General features: G+C 35.7%; 2 protein-coding genes across 2 annotated transcripts; one reads left to right on the top strand and one right to left on the bottom strand.

Moving 5' to 3' along the window:
* Window positions 1-3,246: 3,246 nt before the first annotated feature.
* Window positions 3,247-5,830, top strand: LOC149489453 (chymotrypsin-2-like). Its single transcript, XM_089715051.1, has 4 exons — window positions 3,247-3,298; window positions 3,739-3,892; window positions 4,223-4,355; window positions 5,687-5,830. The coding sequence occupies exons 1-4, from the start codon at window positions 3,247-3,249 to the stop codon at window positions 5,828-5,830; spliced, it is 483 nt and encodes a 160-aa protein (XP_089571177.1).
* Window positions 5,831-10,325: 4,495 nt separating this feature from the next.
* LOC149489452 (chymotrypsin-2-like) lies at window positions 10,326-17,297 on the bottom strand. Its single transcript, XM_089715050.1, has 5 exons — window positions 17,246-17,297; window positions 15,928-16,312; window positions 15,262-15,504; window positions 11,498-11,657; window positions 10,326-10,487 (listed from the first exon to the last, which is right to left on the bottom strand). The coding sequence occupies exons 1-5, from the start codon at window positions 17,295-17,297 to the stop codon at window positions 10,326-10,328; spliced, it is 1,002 nt and encodes a 333-aa protein (XP_089571176.1).
* Between the last annotated feature and the right edge of the window lie 931 nt (window positions 17,298-18,228).

Below are 18,228 nucleotides of genomic sequence, written 5' to 3'. Positions count from 1 at the left end.
CCCTGTTTCCTCCCTTGATTGTGCCACAAGAGCAATATATTGTTTTCCTTTTTGTTATATCTAAATAATTATTAAAATAGATATGAATCTTTCAAAACGTAATAAATAGGACAGATTTTCCGTTATGTTCCGTCTTCCATAAAACTAATTTTTGAACATTATAAAAAATAAGCAAAACCTAAGAACATAGCCTATACTTTTCTCTACTAAATTATGAAAAAAGTAATAAAATCGGTCCAGTTTTGGAGGAAGAAACAGGGGACTACGGAACGTCTAATTTGCGTAATTTTCCTAGGTATTTTCGGCCCGAGCTGCAATTGTCCCTGAGGCCTGGCTTGATGCATATCGCGACAAATATTTGAGAACCATCAAATCAAAACATTTTATCCTTGTTACCTCTGTTAGCTACCACAATCGAGAGTTTCGTACAGGAAATTATTGGGCGTCTCATCAAAATAAAGCTACTCACGAAAAATTAGCTTGATAGTAATCACTTGCAAAAATGGGCGATTGATCCTGAACTATTTGATTTTGAGGAAATTTTGCATGATGTATGAGCCTGAGTTGTAATAGGCTTTTTTTACTTTTTAATTAACTCAAACCCCTGAGACATTTAATTAAAAAGAGACTTCTTCTAAAAGGATATTTACAATTTATAATTGAGGTTTAACATTTACAATTTAAAATCTAACCTTCGATATACTAATTTATTTTCTTATTTAGAGGTTTGTCATATCTTTTGTGTTTTTAACATTATCCTTAAAAAAAAAATAATCGCTGCAAAACTAATCGTCTTAATTTCCAAGAAAGTGTATAAATATTAATGTACCTAAGTACATAATATTTTAACACATTTACATTACAATACTTATACGTAGGTATATTATATTATGTTGACTTCGCTTTCGCAAGCATTTTGAAAAATATTAATATGCAAGATGTATACAAGTAGGTACTATTAATTCCATACTTTACTAGCTCTGTCCCGCGGTTTTACAGGCAGTGCTCCGCTCTTGTTGTTCTTAGCGTGATGCTATAATATAGCGTAATAATTTTTCCAATCATACACGTAGTTCCTGAGATTGGCAAGTTCAAACAAACAAACAAACTCTTCAGCTTTATAATATTAGTATAGATACATAGATAAATTACAATGAGGGGCCGGCTCAGATAGAATATAACAATGTCGATAATAGTATGAAAATGATGATATCTGCGCCGGCCCTTAAAGTGCCTTAAAATTGTAAATTTAATTCCATTTTTGTTTTGCTTCAATCACCATGAAGTCATATTTGCTCGCTTTTACTGACAGGAGTGTAAGAAGTTTAAGATAATAAAAGAAAGCGTGTTCTAGGGATGTAACGATACATGATTTTGCCGATACGATACAGATACCGATATTTGTAGTAATGTATCGGCGATACCGATACCGATACCGATATCGATGGCTTGGTAGAAAAATAAATGGTGAATTATGCATAAAAAGTTACCAACATTTAACAGAGACTCAACTGTTAATCGTATTCTTTTAAATAAAATTGCCAAATCAAAAAACAACAAAACCATTTATTTTAGTATTATTATTTTACAGTCAGTTAAACTTTAAGTAATACACATACAATCAGTACCTAATAAAAGTTTACTATTGGTAGAGTTTTTTCAGAAAACAAAGTGCACACGCGCGGGCGGCCTCCCGCATCGTTCATTGGGCGCGGTTTTTTGAATTGTTTGATATCGGTATCGGTTGTTTTACTATCGGCGATACCGATATATCGGCTTGCCGATTATATCGGCTGATATATCGGTATCGGTATCGGTATCGTTACATCCCTAGCGTGTTCAATATAATAATTTCTTACACCGTACTGGATTTTTAATGATTAATGTGTCTGAAGATGGTTGTCTAGAGATTGAGGTAGGCTACTTTTTATCGCGGTGAAACATTTAATTTCCGTGGGGTCCTGTCCCCTTTAGTTACGATTAAAGCGTTCTTGAGTTTTTTGAGAATCATAAGTATCTAATACTTAATCTTTTTCTCGTGTCAATGAAAATTCATTACAATACTAATATTGCACGCCTCATAAGCGAAGCGTTGAGGTGGGTACTACTGTCACATCGCGCAAAACATCTGATTTTTCAAACTTAAAATGTCTTTATGTATCATACATTGCACTTGTAAGATAATACATACACACACATATTAAGAAAAAACACTATTTTTAACATTCATGATATTTTTGATGTCATTTTTGTTATTTAAACTAGTTAAAAAACAGTTTAAAAAAGTTCTGTCTTGGACGTCCGTGTGTCTGTATGTGCGGAGGATTTTCTTGTTAACACGATAGCGACCGAAATACTTTACTAATCGAGTCTTTTTTTTTCTCTTACGCTTGATTATGCTCAGGAATAGAACCCTTTCATTTTTCAGGGTCTGATTCGATGTGGTTTAATTGTTATTAAATAAACAAAAATAATAATGAATAAATAATTATTAAAAAAAAATTATGAGGCGTGCACTTTTGGATTTTCCAAATTATTTTACTTTATAACTACCTATGAATTTTTCCTCCCAGTTACAGAACTCAATATAGAATCTATACTAATATTGAAAAATTATTTCGGTGTTAGATAGCCCATTTATCGAGGAAGGTTATAGGCTATAATATCATCACGCTACGACCAACAGGGGTGGAGCCACGGGGGTGAAACCGCGCGGAGCAGCTAGTTTAGAAGAAAATTAAGAAGACAATAAACTTTTAATTTCAATTTACCCGCAAAAAATAAATGATTGTATGTTGTGGCTGTTAACAGTAAATAATGCGTTTTTTAATTTTCTTGAAATGCATTAGAGGCTCGTGCACAGTTATGGAGTAAGATTTTTTTTTCATAATAATATGTATTTTCTATAGTGGTGTGCCTCAGGGCACATTCATGGGTCCATTTTTACTTCTATCCTACGTTAATGGTGAGCATCTAATATTGCATCTGTATGTATTATAAATAATTATTAAAATAGATGATCTATTATATGATTGGAACACAAAACTTGACCTTTAAAATATTTAATAGAAAGATAAATTTGATTAAAATCCATACTGTAATGTAAATTGTAGAATTTGAATTAATATTCTATACGGGTATTTAACGGTTTTACAAAGGTGAACATAGCTTTACTTATTCAAAATGGTATATATCAAAAGCAATTTCGCTGAAAACAAATAAACATATTTTCCTGAAGCAATCAAGATGTTTAAAATTATTATTTTTTGTTTCTTTATTGTACCTTGGGTGGAGGCGGGTAAGTAAAATTTATATTAAAAGGTTTAAAATATCATTAATTAATACTGAGTTTGTTCAAACTTATTGATAAGATAGTGTATGAGAGAATTCCTTTATAAAAGTAAGGGAAGTTAAATATTTTTTCGTTTCAAGTTTTCACAATGTTATACGGTTTAGAATTGTGTGTAACATATCCAGCAAAACCTATTTGTTTTATTTTCTTTGTATCGATTACTTAAGATCATCTGCTTTTAAGCAAACTATATAATAAGTACTAGCGGTCCGCCCCGGCTTCGCCCGTGGTACCTACATGTTTAAACTATCCTATCTCTCAAGTTGGATCGAACTACACAATATGGTGTGCGAGTTTTATTATAATCGGTTAAGTGGTTTAGGAGTCCATTGAGGGCAAACATTGTGACACGAGATTTATATATATTAAGATTTTCATCCAAACAGGGCTTAGTACAAGAATAGTTGGAGGGCAGGACGCTCCGGAGGGTGCTTTTAGATATCAAGTATCATTTAGAAGAATCGGGTTGGACAATCATTTCTGTGGTGGAGCCGTCATTGCACCTTTGTGGATACTTACAGCTGCTCATTGCACAAGCAGGTATGTTATTAGGAAGCAAGGAGTTATTCTGACAAAGTAGAAGCTATCTAATCTAAAATTAATGTTATTTCCCATCAAAATTTAGAAAGAAAGAAACATTTATTTATCAAGGACAGCACAACACACACACATAGACATAACAAAAGAACCGTAAAAGTTAGATAAGACAAAATCACAACAAGAAAGACTAACAATAACAGAGAAAACACTAAAATTAATAACATGATTTAAATTTCAATATATATTATATAAGTATACTCATTCAATAGAAAACATTAAATATAGCGTAGATAACTTTCATTTTTAATTTTTACACATTTAATTTTTTAGTTTTCCAGCCGATTCCGTTACAATTGTTGTTGGCACGAACTCTCTCCGGTCAGGTGGCACCAGATATCAACCTCAAGAATTTATAAACCACGAAGACTATAATAGCAGATCCTTAAAGAACGATATTTCTTTAGTTAAATTGTTGTCTGAGATCAGTTTCAACGACAATATTGCTCCCATACCATTACCTGATTCTGATATCTCTGCTGGAACGGCGTGTGTCATATCAGGATGGGGATACACGGATGTAAGTTTTCATATTAACCACCGTAACATTAAAACTCTCAAAGGGCTTCTGCCTGTTGAATCTGTGTGCCCACGTAAGCCTTCTAAAATACCGGGTACCTTCCATCTGGTGGTACCTGAGTATTATGGAAATGAGAAACATGAAACATATAATTACGGAGTGAGATACAAAATAATAAGGGCATGTTTTCGCAAACCAACGTAAAGCAACTCTTTGGCTTGAACAGAATCCCTAGATATTATGGGAAAGTTCCATGCAAAAATTACCCTTTAATTCATTGTTTAATTTGTTTTTCTCAGGATGACATGATTAGTCCTGATCAATTACAAATGCTGAATGTGAACACAATATCGATAGAACAATGCAGAAGTGATTTAGAGAGATATCGGGCTATACAACCGCTGACGGAACAACAAGTTTGTACAGCAGCTGCTGGGCCTGGTAGAGGCGAATGTCAAGTAAGTAATCCATAAACAATGAAAGCCTGCCTTTACTTCTACCAACAAATAATCGCAAGATTTAGTTGTTGAAGGATTTCCATCTCAAACGAGATGACTATATTAAAAGAAAGTAGGTAACTTTATGTCGGATCGGTCATACGCAACCGCTATGTAAACTCACTCGTTGTTTTTATGATATATGTAGTGCTCGTCATGTAACCAAAAAGTTAATTTAAACAGTTTTTATACGTCAAAGATAAGAAAATACTAATTACTTTTTTAAACAATTACTTTTATTAAAATATTTTTTGCCTTGAATATTAATTTTATTGTGATACCATTTAAATAACAGAGACACGAGTAACAGAGAGTAAGTTCGGTCGTTTAACAAGCCTAAGAATATCTTGATTGAATTTTTTCATCATAATATTATCTTCGTATTAAGTAATAGACAAAAATATAAAAACGAGCGTTATTGAACATAAATTTTGAAATTGATATTTTGGTTTTATGGTATTCAAATGCTTTATAAGTATAAATTTATAAAGAATAGAAAAAAATTCGATCAGGAGGCGGGACTCGAACCCGCATCCTTTCGCGCCATTCCGGGGCGGATGCCTAACCAACTCAGTCACACGAGTGTCTAGGATGCGGGTTCGAGTCCCGCCTCGTGATCGAATTTTTTCTATTCTTTATAAATTTATAACATACATTTTTTAAAAGATTTTAGTCTGCCAGCAATTGTTGGATATTTATGAGATTTATAATCATTTACAGGGTGATTCTGGTGGTCCTTTGGCATGTAATGGAAGACTGGTGGGTGTCATATCTTTTGGTGTTACGCCATGTGGTATCGGCTATCCAGATGTCTCCACGAATGTGTACATGTATTTAGGCTGGATCAGTTCTAAGATGAACTGAATTGCTCCCATACCATGACGTCTTTAAGCAGTTTTATTTCCAGTGTAGAAAAAGAGCCGACTATATAGGTCGTCTAACGCCATCACTTAATCGCAAAATGCACTAACTCCGGAACAGCTGAACCAATTTCACTAAGTCTTTGATTACAATATTCCTTGAAGGATGGTTCTAATAGGGAGGAAAACATAAACATGTACGGGCGAAGCCGGGGCGGTCCGCTAGTTGGAAATAATTCTACTATGATATCATGGTAACCCTGAAAATCAGTGTCACATGGATTCAAGTGATGAGTGACGTAGCAGTAGACTGTAATGTCGACCAATAATGTGCGAGGGTGTGTAGCGAGGAATGTGTTTATAAATAACCAATGGTATCGCTCCAAACTTCAAACCAAATGAAGCGATATGATTGGTTATTTACAAACACATTCCTCGCACATTATTGGTGGAAATGCACCATATTTATGGAAATACCTTATTCTTCTTTACTTCATTTGTTTGATTTCTCATTTTATTCCTTTTACTTATTTCTTACTAGATTTCCGCCCGCGGCTTCGCCTGCGTTTTCAAAGGAAAACCCGCATAGTTCCCGTTCCCGTGGGATTTCCGGGATAAAACCTATCCTATGTGTTAATCCAAGTTACCCTCTATATGTGTGCTAAATTTCATTGTAATCTGTTCAGTAGTTTTTACGTGAAAGAGTAACAAACATCCATACATCCATACATCCATACATCCATACATCCATACATCCATACATCCTTACAAACTTTCACCTTTATAATAGTATTTCTTATTAGATTTATTGAATGTGTTGGGTTAGGTGTGTTTTTTATTGTTTATTTATTATAGTTATTTGTTTTATTGTGATATTAATTAATGTCGATAAATAAGTAAATAAATACAAAGGATAGTAATAATTCTATCTATTAGAATTTTAAATATAAATATGAGTATCTGCTTATGCTATTACTAGATGTGCCGCGCTGTTTCACCCGCGTGGCTCAGGTCCTGTTGGTCTTAGCCTGATGGTATATAAGCCTATAGCCTTCCTCGATAAATGGGCTATCTTTCACCGAAAGAATTTTTCAAATCGGACCAGTAGTTCCCGAGATTAGCGCGTTCAAACAAAAACAAACAAACAAACTCTTCAGCTTTATAATATTAAGTATAGATTATTAAAGCTCGCGATGAGCTTTCTTCTTTTTCTTTCATATAAATAAATTGTGTCAGATGAGTTAAGAACTCATAGGTTACCAGAAAAAGTTATATAATATAAAAGTTTATTATTGTCTTTTAGTGCACTTAAGGGCTTGGTCTAGTAGTGCAAACAAATGCATCCTGTCATCCTATATGTAAATAATACAAATGTACTAAGGGAAAGTTGCTCCACTTAATTTTTAAAAATTAAATCATTCGTATAATTTAATATTCGTAATAAGTACCAAAAATGACAATTTGAAACAATTTTCGTGAAAATTACACCGGGTGATTTTTTTTTATCAGTACACAAAATTTGCGAATACTTTCTATTGATATCTTCAACTTCATGTTTATATAACTGATCAACTTTTACAAAGAAATTTGGACGAAATATAAAAAAAAATAAGCTTTCCATACAAAATGCATAACTCTATACATTTTTTTCGACCTAAGTTTCTTAGTGAAAGTTGTTCAGTTTAACTAATAAAACGGATAAACAAATTTTGTATTTAATAAAAAAAATGTAATGTTTGTGTTAAAAAATTATAAAATAGAAAAATACGCAAATGAAAACAAAAGATATTTATTTCTGACTAGCTTCCGCCCGCGACTCCGTCCGCGCGGATGTCAGTCTTCGCGTCTTCTACAGATTTATTATATTATGTATAATATATAGATTTATATTGATAAACCTAATAAATATTTTGCTAGCATTCTGATGCTTTATCGGTTGCACTGGATTTATCTCTTTTTTTTCAATCGCTTGAATGATATAGGATGGGTCCTTGATGGGCATCGAATGCTGAAGTCTCGAATCAATCAATTCTGACAGTAGGCAATTTATGTAAAATCTTGATAATGGTCCATCATTTTATTTTGCCTAAACGTTACATACTTTTTTTATATATTCTATTTTTAACGAATGATTCACTCCAGTCCAAACAGCAAATAAGCAGACTTCTGCTTCTGCAACGTTTAGTTGTCCCTGAATTTGGAAAAAATAGTCATGATTCTTATCTATGACAAAAGTGTTATTTTTTGCATTGTATTTCAAATATTAAATTTTTTTTAACCGCATCTTCCGCATTCATGTCTTTTGCCGGAATTAGACATTTAACTTCTACTAGTCCCATTTTCCCTTTTTGATATGGGAGTGTATAAAGTAAATTTTTTAGATATTTCTCGTTATACTTTTAAAAAGTTATTATTGTCATTTTGCTCATTAGGTAAAGTAATTTCGATATCAGTTTTAAGTTTTTTGATACCTGCAATAATAACGTCATAATTGCCTGCAGGCTGCACATACTTATCGATTACACCCTGTATACAATCCACCATCCACATTCATAATGTTTTCCTGTCCTCCTCTCCTTTACGCTGTTTACCGATACATTTGAAATGAGTAAATCTGCTACCACTGAAGGATGTTTCATTGTGATCAGCAAATTTTCACCACTGTTGTCGATTATTTGTTTTTCATTTTTAATCAGCAATTGGGAATCATCAGTTTTGTTTTTTGCAGATTGGTGATGTACCCTAACAATACGTCGAAAAGGGAAAGCATCAACGAATTATCGTGTTCGTCCTCTTTTTTTATTCTTCGCGTCTCTGTTACTTCTGTTTGTTTAGTTCTCAACCCCACTGAATTTTGATGATGTGATGATAATCCATTCGTTTTAATATTGGTACTTAGAGTTGGTAGACTAAACTAGAAATGGTGGACAAAATTTGTCAGCGCGTCTGTAAGATCAGAATATAAAACCAACATCCTGTATTTAAGTTACAAAATTAATAATCAAACAACATGCCGCTACGTTGAAAATGACTAGAAGAAAAAATTAAAACACCTCGGATCAATTTTGGAGTAAACATATCATTTTCCCCGTATGGGGATTTCCCCGGATGAACTTGGGAAGTTCAAGTTCTCAATACAAGTTTATATTATATTTCGTATTTCTCAAACGAAAAATAAACATTTTTGGAACTTCAAAAAAATTATATTATAAGAAAATTTATGAGCTTACTTTAGTTTTAAAGAAATATACATCCCTTTACTGACACCCCGTAAAATAAAGAAATTGTTGCCAATCACCTTTGCAATCTATTTGGTTTCATTAACTTTATGTTCGAAGATAATTTTTTTTCTAGTAGTTACACGCGTATTTTTTTCGTTTATTTTCCATATCGAAATCAAATGTTTAAAAATACGAATATTTGCACAAAACTAAGATAAAAATAATCAATTAACAAAAATATTAAATTTAATGAAGTAGAGCAACATTCACTTCGGTATGAAGGAAAATCGAGCGTAGAACACACGTCATAACGCTCCGGCCCAAGGAGCGCGACTAAAGAAATTCGCTAGGATTTTTCCTTATTATTTTAAATATTTTTTTAATATTTAAAGAATTATCAAAATTAAAAAAAAAATTTTTTTTAAGGATTAATACTCATTGGTCTTCAACCAACTCAAATAAATTAATGGAAAAAATAACTTTTAGCAGTATTTATCAATCGATTTTGTGAGGCAAAAAATGTGAAATTTAATGAATTTATAACGTTCTAATTAAGAAAATCATAAGTTTTTCGGCAATTGTATTCAGCAGTTTTTAATAACGACTATATAAGGATAATAATGCGCTGATCAGATTGTGTAAATTGTAATCGGTTGCAACGTAGTGAGTGCACAAACTTAGCTCGAAATGATTTTGGGGGAAAGAGACTTATCTTGAAGGCCTGATTAAGGTAACATAAAGTAACTTTATAAATGTGAAAAAATTCACGCGCATTGCGTATATAACACTATTACTAAACAAGAAAAAAAAATTCAGTTTATCATTTCATTAGCCGGGAAAAAATTGTCAAATAACTTGTTGAAAACGCAATTTTGCTAGACTGCAGCCTTAAATCAAAGCTTTTTGCTTATAGCTATAAAGATAGTGAAAGAGCTCTCTCACCGAGGGTCGGCTGTAAATAAGAGTTACACAATAGAAAAGCATGCTTACGACAGCTTTACAATAGCTCGTAACTAAAAAAGTACGTTTCAGAAGTGAAACTTCTTTGGCAAGATTCAATGACACCAAAATCGTCGCATTACTCCATTACGTGACGGTATTGTCAAGAAGCGACTTTGAAATTTTACTCTCAACGAGCCTAAGGAAGCTTCACTTCAAAAAAGAAAACATAATTTCAGGATAAACCTCGATATCAAGAAATAAAAAAATCGAATTAAATGCCTATATTTTATTCATTGATTAATACATAATGGCTACTATATCTTTATTCTGGTAAATTCATTCCTTATTATTACCAGTTTTATCTTTTATCCAATCGACGAAAGAATACACCTTGGTGAATACATCTGGATAGTTTAGACCACAAGGTTTAACGTTAAAAGACACAATGCCTATGATCTCACCATTTGCATCAGCAATAAGAGGACCGCCAGAGTCACCCTGGAAACATAAAGTTATACAGTAAAAAAGAGCGGTGTGCGAGCACACGTGTCAGAAGTGAAACTTCTTTGGCAAGATTAAAAGATACCAAAATTATCGCTTTACTCCATGACGTGACGGTATTGCCATGACCTTAAAATTTTACCCTCAACGCGCCTAATAAAGTTTCACTTCAATAAAATAAAGCTCGAAGTCGTGAAAATTATTTGAATGATAAGTTTGAAGAAATAATTTAAATTGTGCGCCCTCACAATTTTTTTTAATTAATTGGTTCGGGGCCGGTTTCATCGTTTGCTATGTTTCAGATAGTCTGTATATAACTTTGTTTCATTTTCATTTATCACTACATAGTATAAAACAAAGTCGCTTTCTCTGTCCCTATGTCCCTTTGTATGCTTCAATCTTTAAAACTACGCAACGGATTTTGATGCGGTTTCTTTAATAGATAGAGTGATTCAAGAGGAAGGTTTTAGTATATAATTTATTAGGTTTTAGACAAAGCGGGCGAAGCCGCGGGCGGTAAGCTAGTTATTTATATTGAGCGGTGGTGGTTTAAATTAATATATTAATTGACTGACCGGTTGGCTTGGTTGGTAGTGGCCCTGCCTTCCAAGCCAGAGGTCGTGGGTTCGATTCCCACCCGGGGCAAATATTTGTGTGATGAACATAGATGTTTGCTCTGTGTCTGGGCGTTAATTATCTATGTATTTATTTTAAAAATAATATACATTTATGTATGTTTATCAGCCATCTGGTTTCCATAACACAAGCGAAAGCTTAGTATGGGATCAGATCGTGCCGTGTGTGAAAATTGTCCTGAATATTTATTTATTTTATTTATTTAATTATAATTTAATTTATATATCGATATAATGTAGCAAGCCATATGGATATGTACTATAGTCTAAAATATGCTGTATGAAATATGCTGTTGTGAATTGGTAGTATATCTGTACAGACCACGTCACAATTTTATACTAAATCTGAAAAAGGCAAAAGAAACTATTCACCGAACATGTAGCTGCTCGTGGTCTCGATATTGCGCATATTTGGCTCTCTGATAACGGATATTGATTCTGGAATTTCCGGTAGTCTATCTTACATCCACCCAAAGATAATGTATACATAGTTAGCATTTGTAAATCGTCCGGTATTTTTTTTTTTTTTTTTTTTTTTTATATTAGAGTGGGCAAACGGGCTTGTGGAGCGCCTGATCGTAAGCGAGTCCACCGCCCATATTCATCTACAGGGGTTTCTGTAGTTGCGTTGCCGACTTTTTGAGATGGAGGTGCACTCTCTTCTTGAAGACACTCAAGTTGTAGACATTAGGAAATGTCGCTGCGGGGAGGCTATTCCATAATTTGGTAGTGCGTGGTAAAAAGTTACGAGAAAAACGCACTGTACTCGTACGCCAAAGATCTAAGTGGTGAGCATGAAACTTTGCCTTGTGTCGGGCAGAACGATGGTGGAATTCTGCGGCAGGTATCAGTTCAAACAACTCGTCAGAACACTCTCCATTGTACAGACGATAGAATACGCATAAAGATGCGACGTCTCGTCGTAAAGCAAGTGAATCCAGCCGATCAGTAAGTGCCCGGTTGCCGATAACTCTGACGGCTCTTCGTTGCACGCTATCGAGTGGAAGGAGTTGATATTGTGGGGCGCCGGCCCAGAGATGGGAGCAGTATTCCATATGAGGCCGTATTTGCGCTTTATAAAGTAACAAGAGATGGCCTGGCCTGAAATACTGCTTCGCTCCATTAAGGACGCCCATTTTTTTAGAAGCTATAGTAGCTTTGCCTTCCAAATGATAGCGGAACTGAACGTCATCAGATATATCGACACCAAGAATTCCGATACTAGGCTTTATTGTTAGGGGAGTGTTCTCAAATAAGGGAGCTGTGAGAAATGGGGTTTTCTTGGCTGTGAATGAACATACTTGCGTCTTGCTAGGGTTAAATTGGACAAGATTTTGTCGACCCCACTCAGAGACTTCACCAAGGAGAGCCTCAATATTGGACACAAGTATGTTTCGGTTTGCATTGACGTGTTCTCGAGAAATATTTGGGCGGCCGGAATATATAGCATCTCCAGTACTGTCATCTGCATAGCAATGAATGTTACTGATTTGTAACATGTCATTGATATGCAGTAAGAACAGTGTGGGTGAAAGGACGCAGCCTTGAGGGACGCCAGCGTTGACAGGCAGTAGTACAGAGCTCGAACCGTCAACCAAGACCCGGATACTACGAGATGTAAGAAAGCTGGCAATCCACTTACATAATTTCTCTGTGAGTCCATAGGCTGGAAGTTTCGATAGAAGAGCCCGATGCCACACCCGATCGAAGGCTTTTGCAACGTCCAGACTAACCGCTAAGGCCTCCCCTTTACTCTCGATTGCCGTAGCCCAACGATGGGTTAAGTAAACTAGGAGATCACCAGCTGACCGTCCATGGCGAAAGCCATACTGTCGGTCACTAATCAACTGGTTTTCTTCCAAATAACCCAGAAGTTGGCCGTTAATGATGCTTTCCATCACTTTCGAGAGTAAAGAGGTAATCGCGATAGGTCTGTAGTTGCATGGATCAGAACAATCGCCTTTTTTAGGGATCGGGTGTACTGAGGCAATCTTCCACGAAGCAGGGACTACGCCAATGTTATAGGAGTACCGAAACAGCTCTGTGAAAACCGGTGCCAGTTCCGGAGCACATGTTTTGAGAACAACGGCGGGGATACCATCAGGCCCACTCGCTTTGTGTGTTTCGAGACAGAGAAGAGCCTTTCGCACAGCATTCTGTCTGAAATGCACATTAGGCATAGAACTCTTGCACCGCGAGATAGCAGGCGGTACTTTCTCTCCGTCATCCATGGTTGAATTAGATGCAAAGAGAGCACCCAGAAGATCGGCTTTCTCTTTGGAGGAGTGGGCTAAAGTATCATCTCCCCGGCGCAAAGGTGGTAATGATGGCTTGCAGAAGTTGCCTTGGACAGCTTTGGCGAGTGACCAGAAAGCACGGCTCCCAGAAGGGTAGCGTATAAGTTTCTCACCAATGCTGCCAATAAACTCGGACTTTGATTTGGCTATTTCCCTCTTATAGACCCTGGAAGCAGAATTATACTGTTTTTTAAGAGCTCCAGCATTTGGATCCTTTTTAGACATAGCATTTGCCCAGGCATGGAAACTCTCTTGCTTCTGGCGGGATGCCATTTTGCAAGAGCGACCATACCAGGGCTGGGACTTGCCGCCGATGGGGATTACAGAGTTTGGTACGAACAGTTCCATTCCCTGCAACACCACATCAGCAACTGAGTCAGCGTAGTCGCTAGGATCAGGTGCAAAACAAACTTGCTTCCAGGGGTACGATGCGAAAAATTCACGCATCCCATCCCAATCCGCTGACCTATAGTGCCAAACGCGACGGCTCCCAAGTGACCGGGGACGAGATAGACGCAAGATTGGCACTATGCTCCGAATCAGGCAGTGGTCTGAAGTCCCAAGAGGGGCATCGACGTTAACCTGATAATTAGTCGGGTGAGAGGTCAGCAGAAGGTCTAGTATGGAGGGTGTATGGTCAGCTATGTCAGGCAACCTCGTAATTGAGGTGACTAGTTGCGTAAGACCATAAGCCATCGCAAAATCGTGAACCGCTCTCCCCGCGTGATCAGTTATGCGTGAGCTTAACCATTGGATATGGTGGGCATTAAAGTCGCCCAAAACAATGATTTCTGATGAAGGGATTTGCTCAAGTACTGCATCAGCCGTTGTTTGGAGGTGCTCGATAAGGCGGTTAGTTTCAGCATCACCACTGTGCGATCGATATAAGCACGCGTAGATGCGAGGATGGTCACCGCAATCCACTCGGAGCCAGATTACAGACAGGTTAGTGCCTTCAAAACCGCTAAGGCGACGATAACAAATATCTTCCCTCACAAACACACACACACCAGCTCGAGGGATGAAAGTGTGCTCCAGTTTATAACCTGGGTAGCAAAGATATGATGTGTCGGAGGGAGGACAAATTTGTGTCTCCGTTAGGAACAACAAGGCAGGCTTTGCCGTCTCCAGGTGGTGATGGACAGGATTAAGATTAGAATGTAGGCCCCTCACATTACAAAAGTCTACTGATAGTAAAGGCGTATTCGTAGAATTACGAGCCCGTTTGCGTTTGTTGGTGTTCTTGAGCGGGATTTTGCCCTCCCCAGAGTACGCAGGGCAGCCTGAGCGCGAACGCTCAGGGAGGGATTCGCCAACAATACGAAGGTTGGTACCCTCCTGGGGTACAATACTATTTAATTCCGCTGCCATTATGTCAGTTATAAGAGAGATAAGGAAAGGATTAGCGATGGGAGTAAGGAAGGGATAGGGATGGGTGGGGAATAGGATGGGCCTCCGGACCTCCCACTCACCGAACGAAACACAGCAGCACTTGCATGCTGCTATTTCACGCCGGTTTTCTGTGGGAGTGTGGTAACTTCCCCGGTGCGAGCTGGCCCAATTCGTGCCGAAGCATGCTCGACTCCCACTTCAAGATTTCTTTACGGTTCTGAAAGATTAAATATTTATTTTATAGTAGACATTGTCAGGTATAAAAATTTCTATAAAAATGAAAATTTTCATTGCATAAAGCTCAATTTGACGAAGTATTTAAATAACTGGTTATGAGGTACTCTTTCGATTGAGATCCTTTACGTCAGTCTCAATAACGAGTTTGAAAAATATATATAATTTATTGCAATTTAGTATCGAATATATTATTATGAGCGACTCACGTTAATGTATCCCCATCCAATTGCTGTGGTTCTTGCTCGATCAGGGGTTTCCTTTGATGGCAAGGGTATGGGAGCGATTTTCGAGCCGAACTCGAATTCAATTTTTGTCCTAATAAGTGCGATATCGTTACGCAACGATGATCTATTAAATTTCTCATGATTTACTATTTTGTCCACTTCATATCTGGAGCCGCCTGATGAAAGTTTGTTGGTTCCAGCCACTACTGTTATTTGTTTAGCCTGTAAACTACAGAAATAATATGTATAAGAAATGAGTTGACTATTTTTTTTTCTTATTTTAGAATTTCCAATCTTTCAAGTATGAAGAGGTTCTAGGATAGGATATTATCTACCGTATTATTTATTAAGATGAAAGCATCTAATACATATTATGAAGGCGAAAGTTTGTAAGGATGTATGGATGTTTGTTACTCTTTCACGTAAAAACTACTGAACCGATTACAATGAAATTTAGCACACATATAGAGGGTAACTTGGATTAACACATAGGATAGTTTTTATCCCGGAAATCCCACGAGAACGGGAACTATGCGGGTTTTCCTTTGCAAACGCGGGCGTAGCCGCGGGCGGAAAATCGGAAATCTAGTACAATAGTAAAAAAAATGATTTCATTTCCACTACATAATATTTTGTTATTCATGATATTTACTCTTTCATGCAATGGGCAGCTGTCAACACCCATTTTGAATAGATGATGGAACCGCCGCAGAAGTGGAATTCCGTCCAAGTGCTTCTCTTCAGCGATACTTGGTGTGGGTACGCTCCGTCTGGTGCTTTTTCACCTCCAACTATTTTAGTGTCGACTTCATTGTTGCTAATTAATGGTACTTCTTCACCGTCTCCTTCTCCGTTGCCTTCATAAGGAGGTGCTATGTCATCGTCTTCTTCAGCATTAGCTTCAATTGAACGTATTTTACTAATTTCACCGTTGTCTTCAAATGAAGCCATTCCTTCTGCTACTGCTACTGTATCGGAGTCTTCATTATTGTCTTCGCTAAAAGGTGCCACTTTATCGTCGCCTTGTAGAGTAGCCCCTGCAATCAATTTTATTAATTTATAATCCGAACCTTAATATAACTTTTTGTATATCTGGAATGATGTACACTGATACTGACTTAAGAATTAGTGTTATAGTTGTTTGAACGCCCTCATCTCAAGAAAAAAGTAGATCTAATTGAAAATATATTTTGGGTTGGATAGTCCATTTGTGGAGGAACGTTTTAATTTATATTTGACATCACGCTTCAACCAATAGAAACAGACGTGAAAATTTTAGTAAAATATTTATTTTGAGAGGAAAAGAAATTGCAGAATACAGAATTCTTCTGGTGAAGCAATTTTCAAAATCGGCTTTAGTTTAGAAATAGTAACAACTGTAATTTAATTTATTATCTTAATTTTAAGTTATTTAAAATAGTATTGGATTTTGGGGGAATAGTTAGTATTGTATTGTTTATTTGTACTGTTTTCTTTAATATGGTCGACTTAAATATGTTTCGGAACAAGTAGCAAAACGGTTGCCATAAAAATAAGATCGGGTTATAAAAACAGCATAGTAAAAAGTTTACAGATTTTTTTAATTTCAGTGAATAGATGCAATTGAATTCGTAGCAGCTATATGTTCCTATTTTGAAATTTACGATTGAAAGCAATTTAAATTTTAATATATAAAGTAATTTAGGACATACACTTATACGAGTATGGTGAGTATCTCCACTGTTCAATCTATACTAATTTTATAAAGCTGAAGAGTTTGTTTGTTTGAACGCGCTTATCTCAGGAACTAATGGTCCGATTTGAAAAATTCTTTCGATATTAGACAGCTTATTTATTGAGGAAGGCTATAGGCTATATATCATCACGCTCAGACCAACAGGAGAGGAGCCACGCGGGTAAAACCGCGGAGCGCAGCTAGTTAAACATAAAAAACAATATATTTTATAAAATATATAAAAAAAAAGACTTACCATTTGCTATCCAAGTTGTTGATAGCAAGAATACAACAAACAATTTCAACATCGTGATGTCTGCTCGATTAATAGTAGCAATCGAATTTTCTGCTAATTTATATGATTATTGAAAGTAAGGAAGGATCCACACGACGTTTGGATAAATTATTTTTATAATTAACGTCTCTGTATTCTTATGTATATTTTAGCAGCAGCGAATTAAAAAAATGTTTTACCATTCCAAAGCTAAATTTTGTACAGAGGATATCTTTTATTTTCCATATTTTTTATATAAACTAAATTAATTGAATTAAGCTTTGTACTTAAGTACATGTTATAGTGAAAAAGCTTCATTTTTATATTTAAGGGTTGCGGACCTAAAGGGTTAAACGGGACCATCAAAAATAAGGCACAAAGCCTATATTATATTATGTATCCATAATATTATGTACAATAGGCGATTCGTCTCGCGCTTCGCGATCTCTTAACTTTATTTGACATTTTTTTGATATAGGTATGAACGTTTCATAATTTACCTCATCATTATTTCTTAGTTGTTAACTTGTTTTGAAGTTTGCTGCAATCAGTGTTGAACATGTTAGAGCAGACAAAAGAGCCGTTTTTCCATACAAACGTAGTTCCCTGTTTCCTCTCTTGATTGTGCCACTAGAGCAATATATTTTTTAATATTAATATATAGTAACTTTAGCCATGTTCCTACGTTTTCATTTTTGTTATATCTAAATAATTATTAAAATAGATATGAATCTTTCAAAACGTAAGAAATAGGACAGATTTTCCGTTATGTTCCGTCTTCCATAAAACTAATTTTTGAACATTATATAAAATAAGCAAAACCTAAGAAAATAGCTTATACTTTTCTCTACTAAATTATGAAAGACTTAATTAAATCGGTCCAGTTTTGGAGGAGGAAACAGGGGACTACGGAACGTCTAATTTGCGTAATTTTTCTAGGTATTTTCGGCCCGAGCTGCAATTGT

This window comes from Colias philodice, chromosome 3 (genome assembly GCF_061535455.1).
Source record: "Colias philodice isolate Cphi_HAF_F1 chromosome 3, ilColPhil1 Martin Lab GWU primary, whole genome shotgun sequence".
NCBI lineage: Eukaryota > Metazoa > Arthropoda > Insecta > Lepidoptera > Pieridae > Colias > Colias philodice.
Note: the sequence above shows the minus strand (reverse complement) of the source record. Positions and strands in the feature narration are given on the sequence as shown.

Bases quoted from the DNA above. Each gene is read 5' to 3' on its own strand.
- LOC149489453 (XM_089715051.1), top strand. From the start codon at position 3,247: ATGTTTAAAATTATTATTTTTTGTTTCTTTATTGTACCTTGGGTGGAG. The intron at 3,299-3,738 runs GTAAGTAAAATT...TCATCCAAACAG, and splicing joins TGTACCTTGGGTGGAGGCGG to GGCTTAGTACAAGAATAGTT. The intron at 4,356-5,686 runs GTTAAATTGTTG...AATCATTTACAG, and splicing joins TAAAGAACGATATTTCTTTA to GGTGATTCTGGTGGTCCTTT.
- LOC149489452 (XM_089715050.1), bottom strand. From the start codon at position 17,297: ATGTTGAAATTGTTTGTTGTATTCTTGCTATCAACAACTTGGATAGCA. The intron at 16,313-17,245 runs GTAAGTCTTTTT...AATTGATTGCAG, and splicing joins AACAACTTGGATAGCAAATG to GGGCTACTCTACAAGGCGAC. The intron at 15,505-15,927 runs GTAAATATCATG...TTATTTCTGTAG, and splicing joins GCTGCCCATTGCATGAAAGA to TTTACAGGCTAAACAAATAA.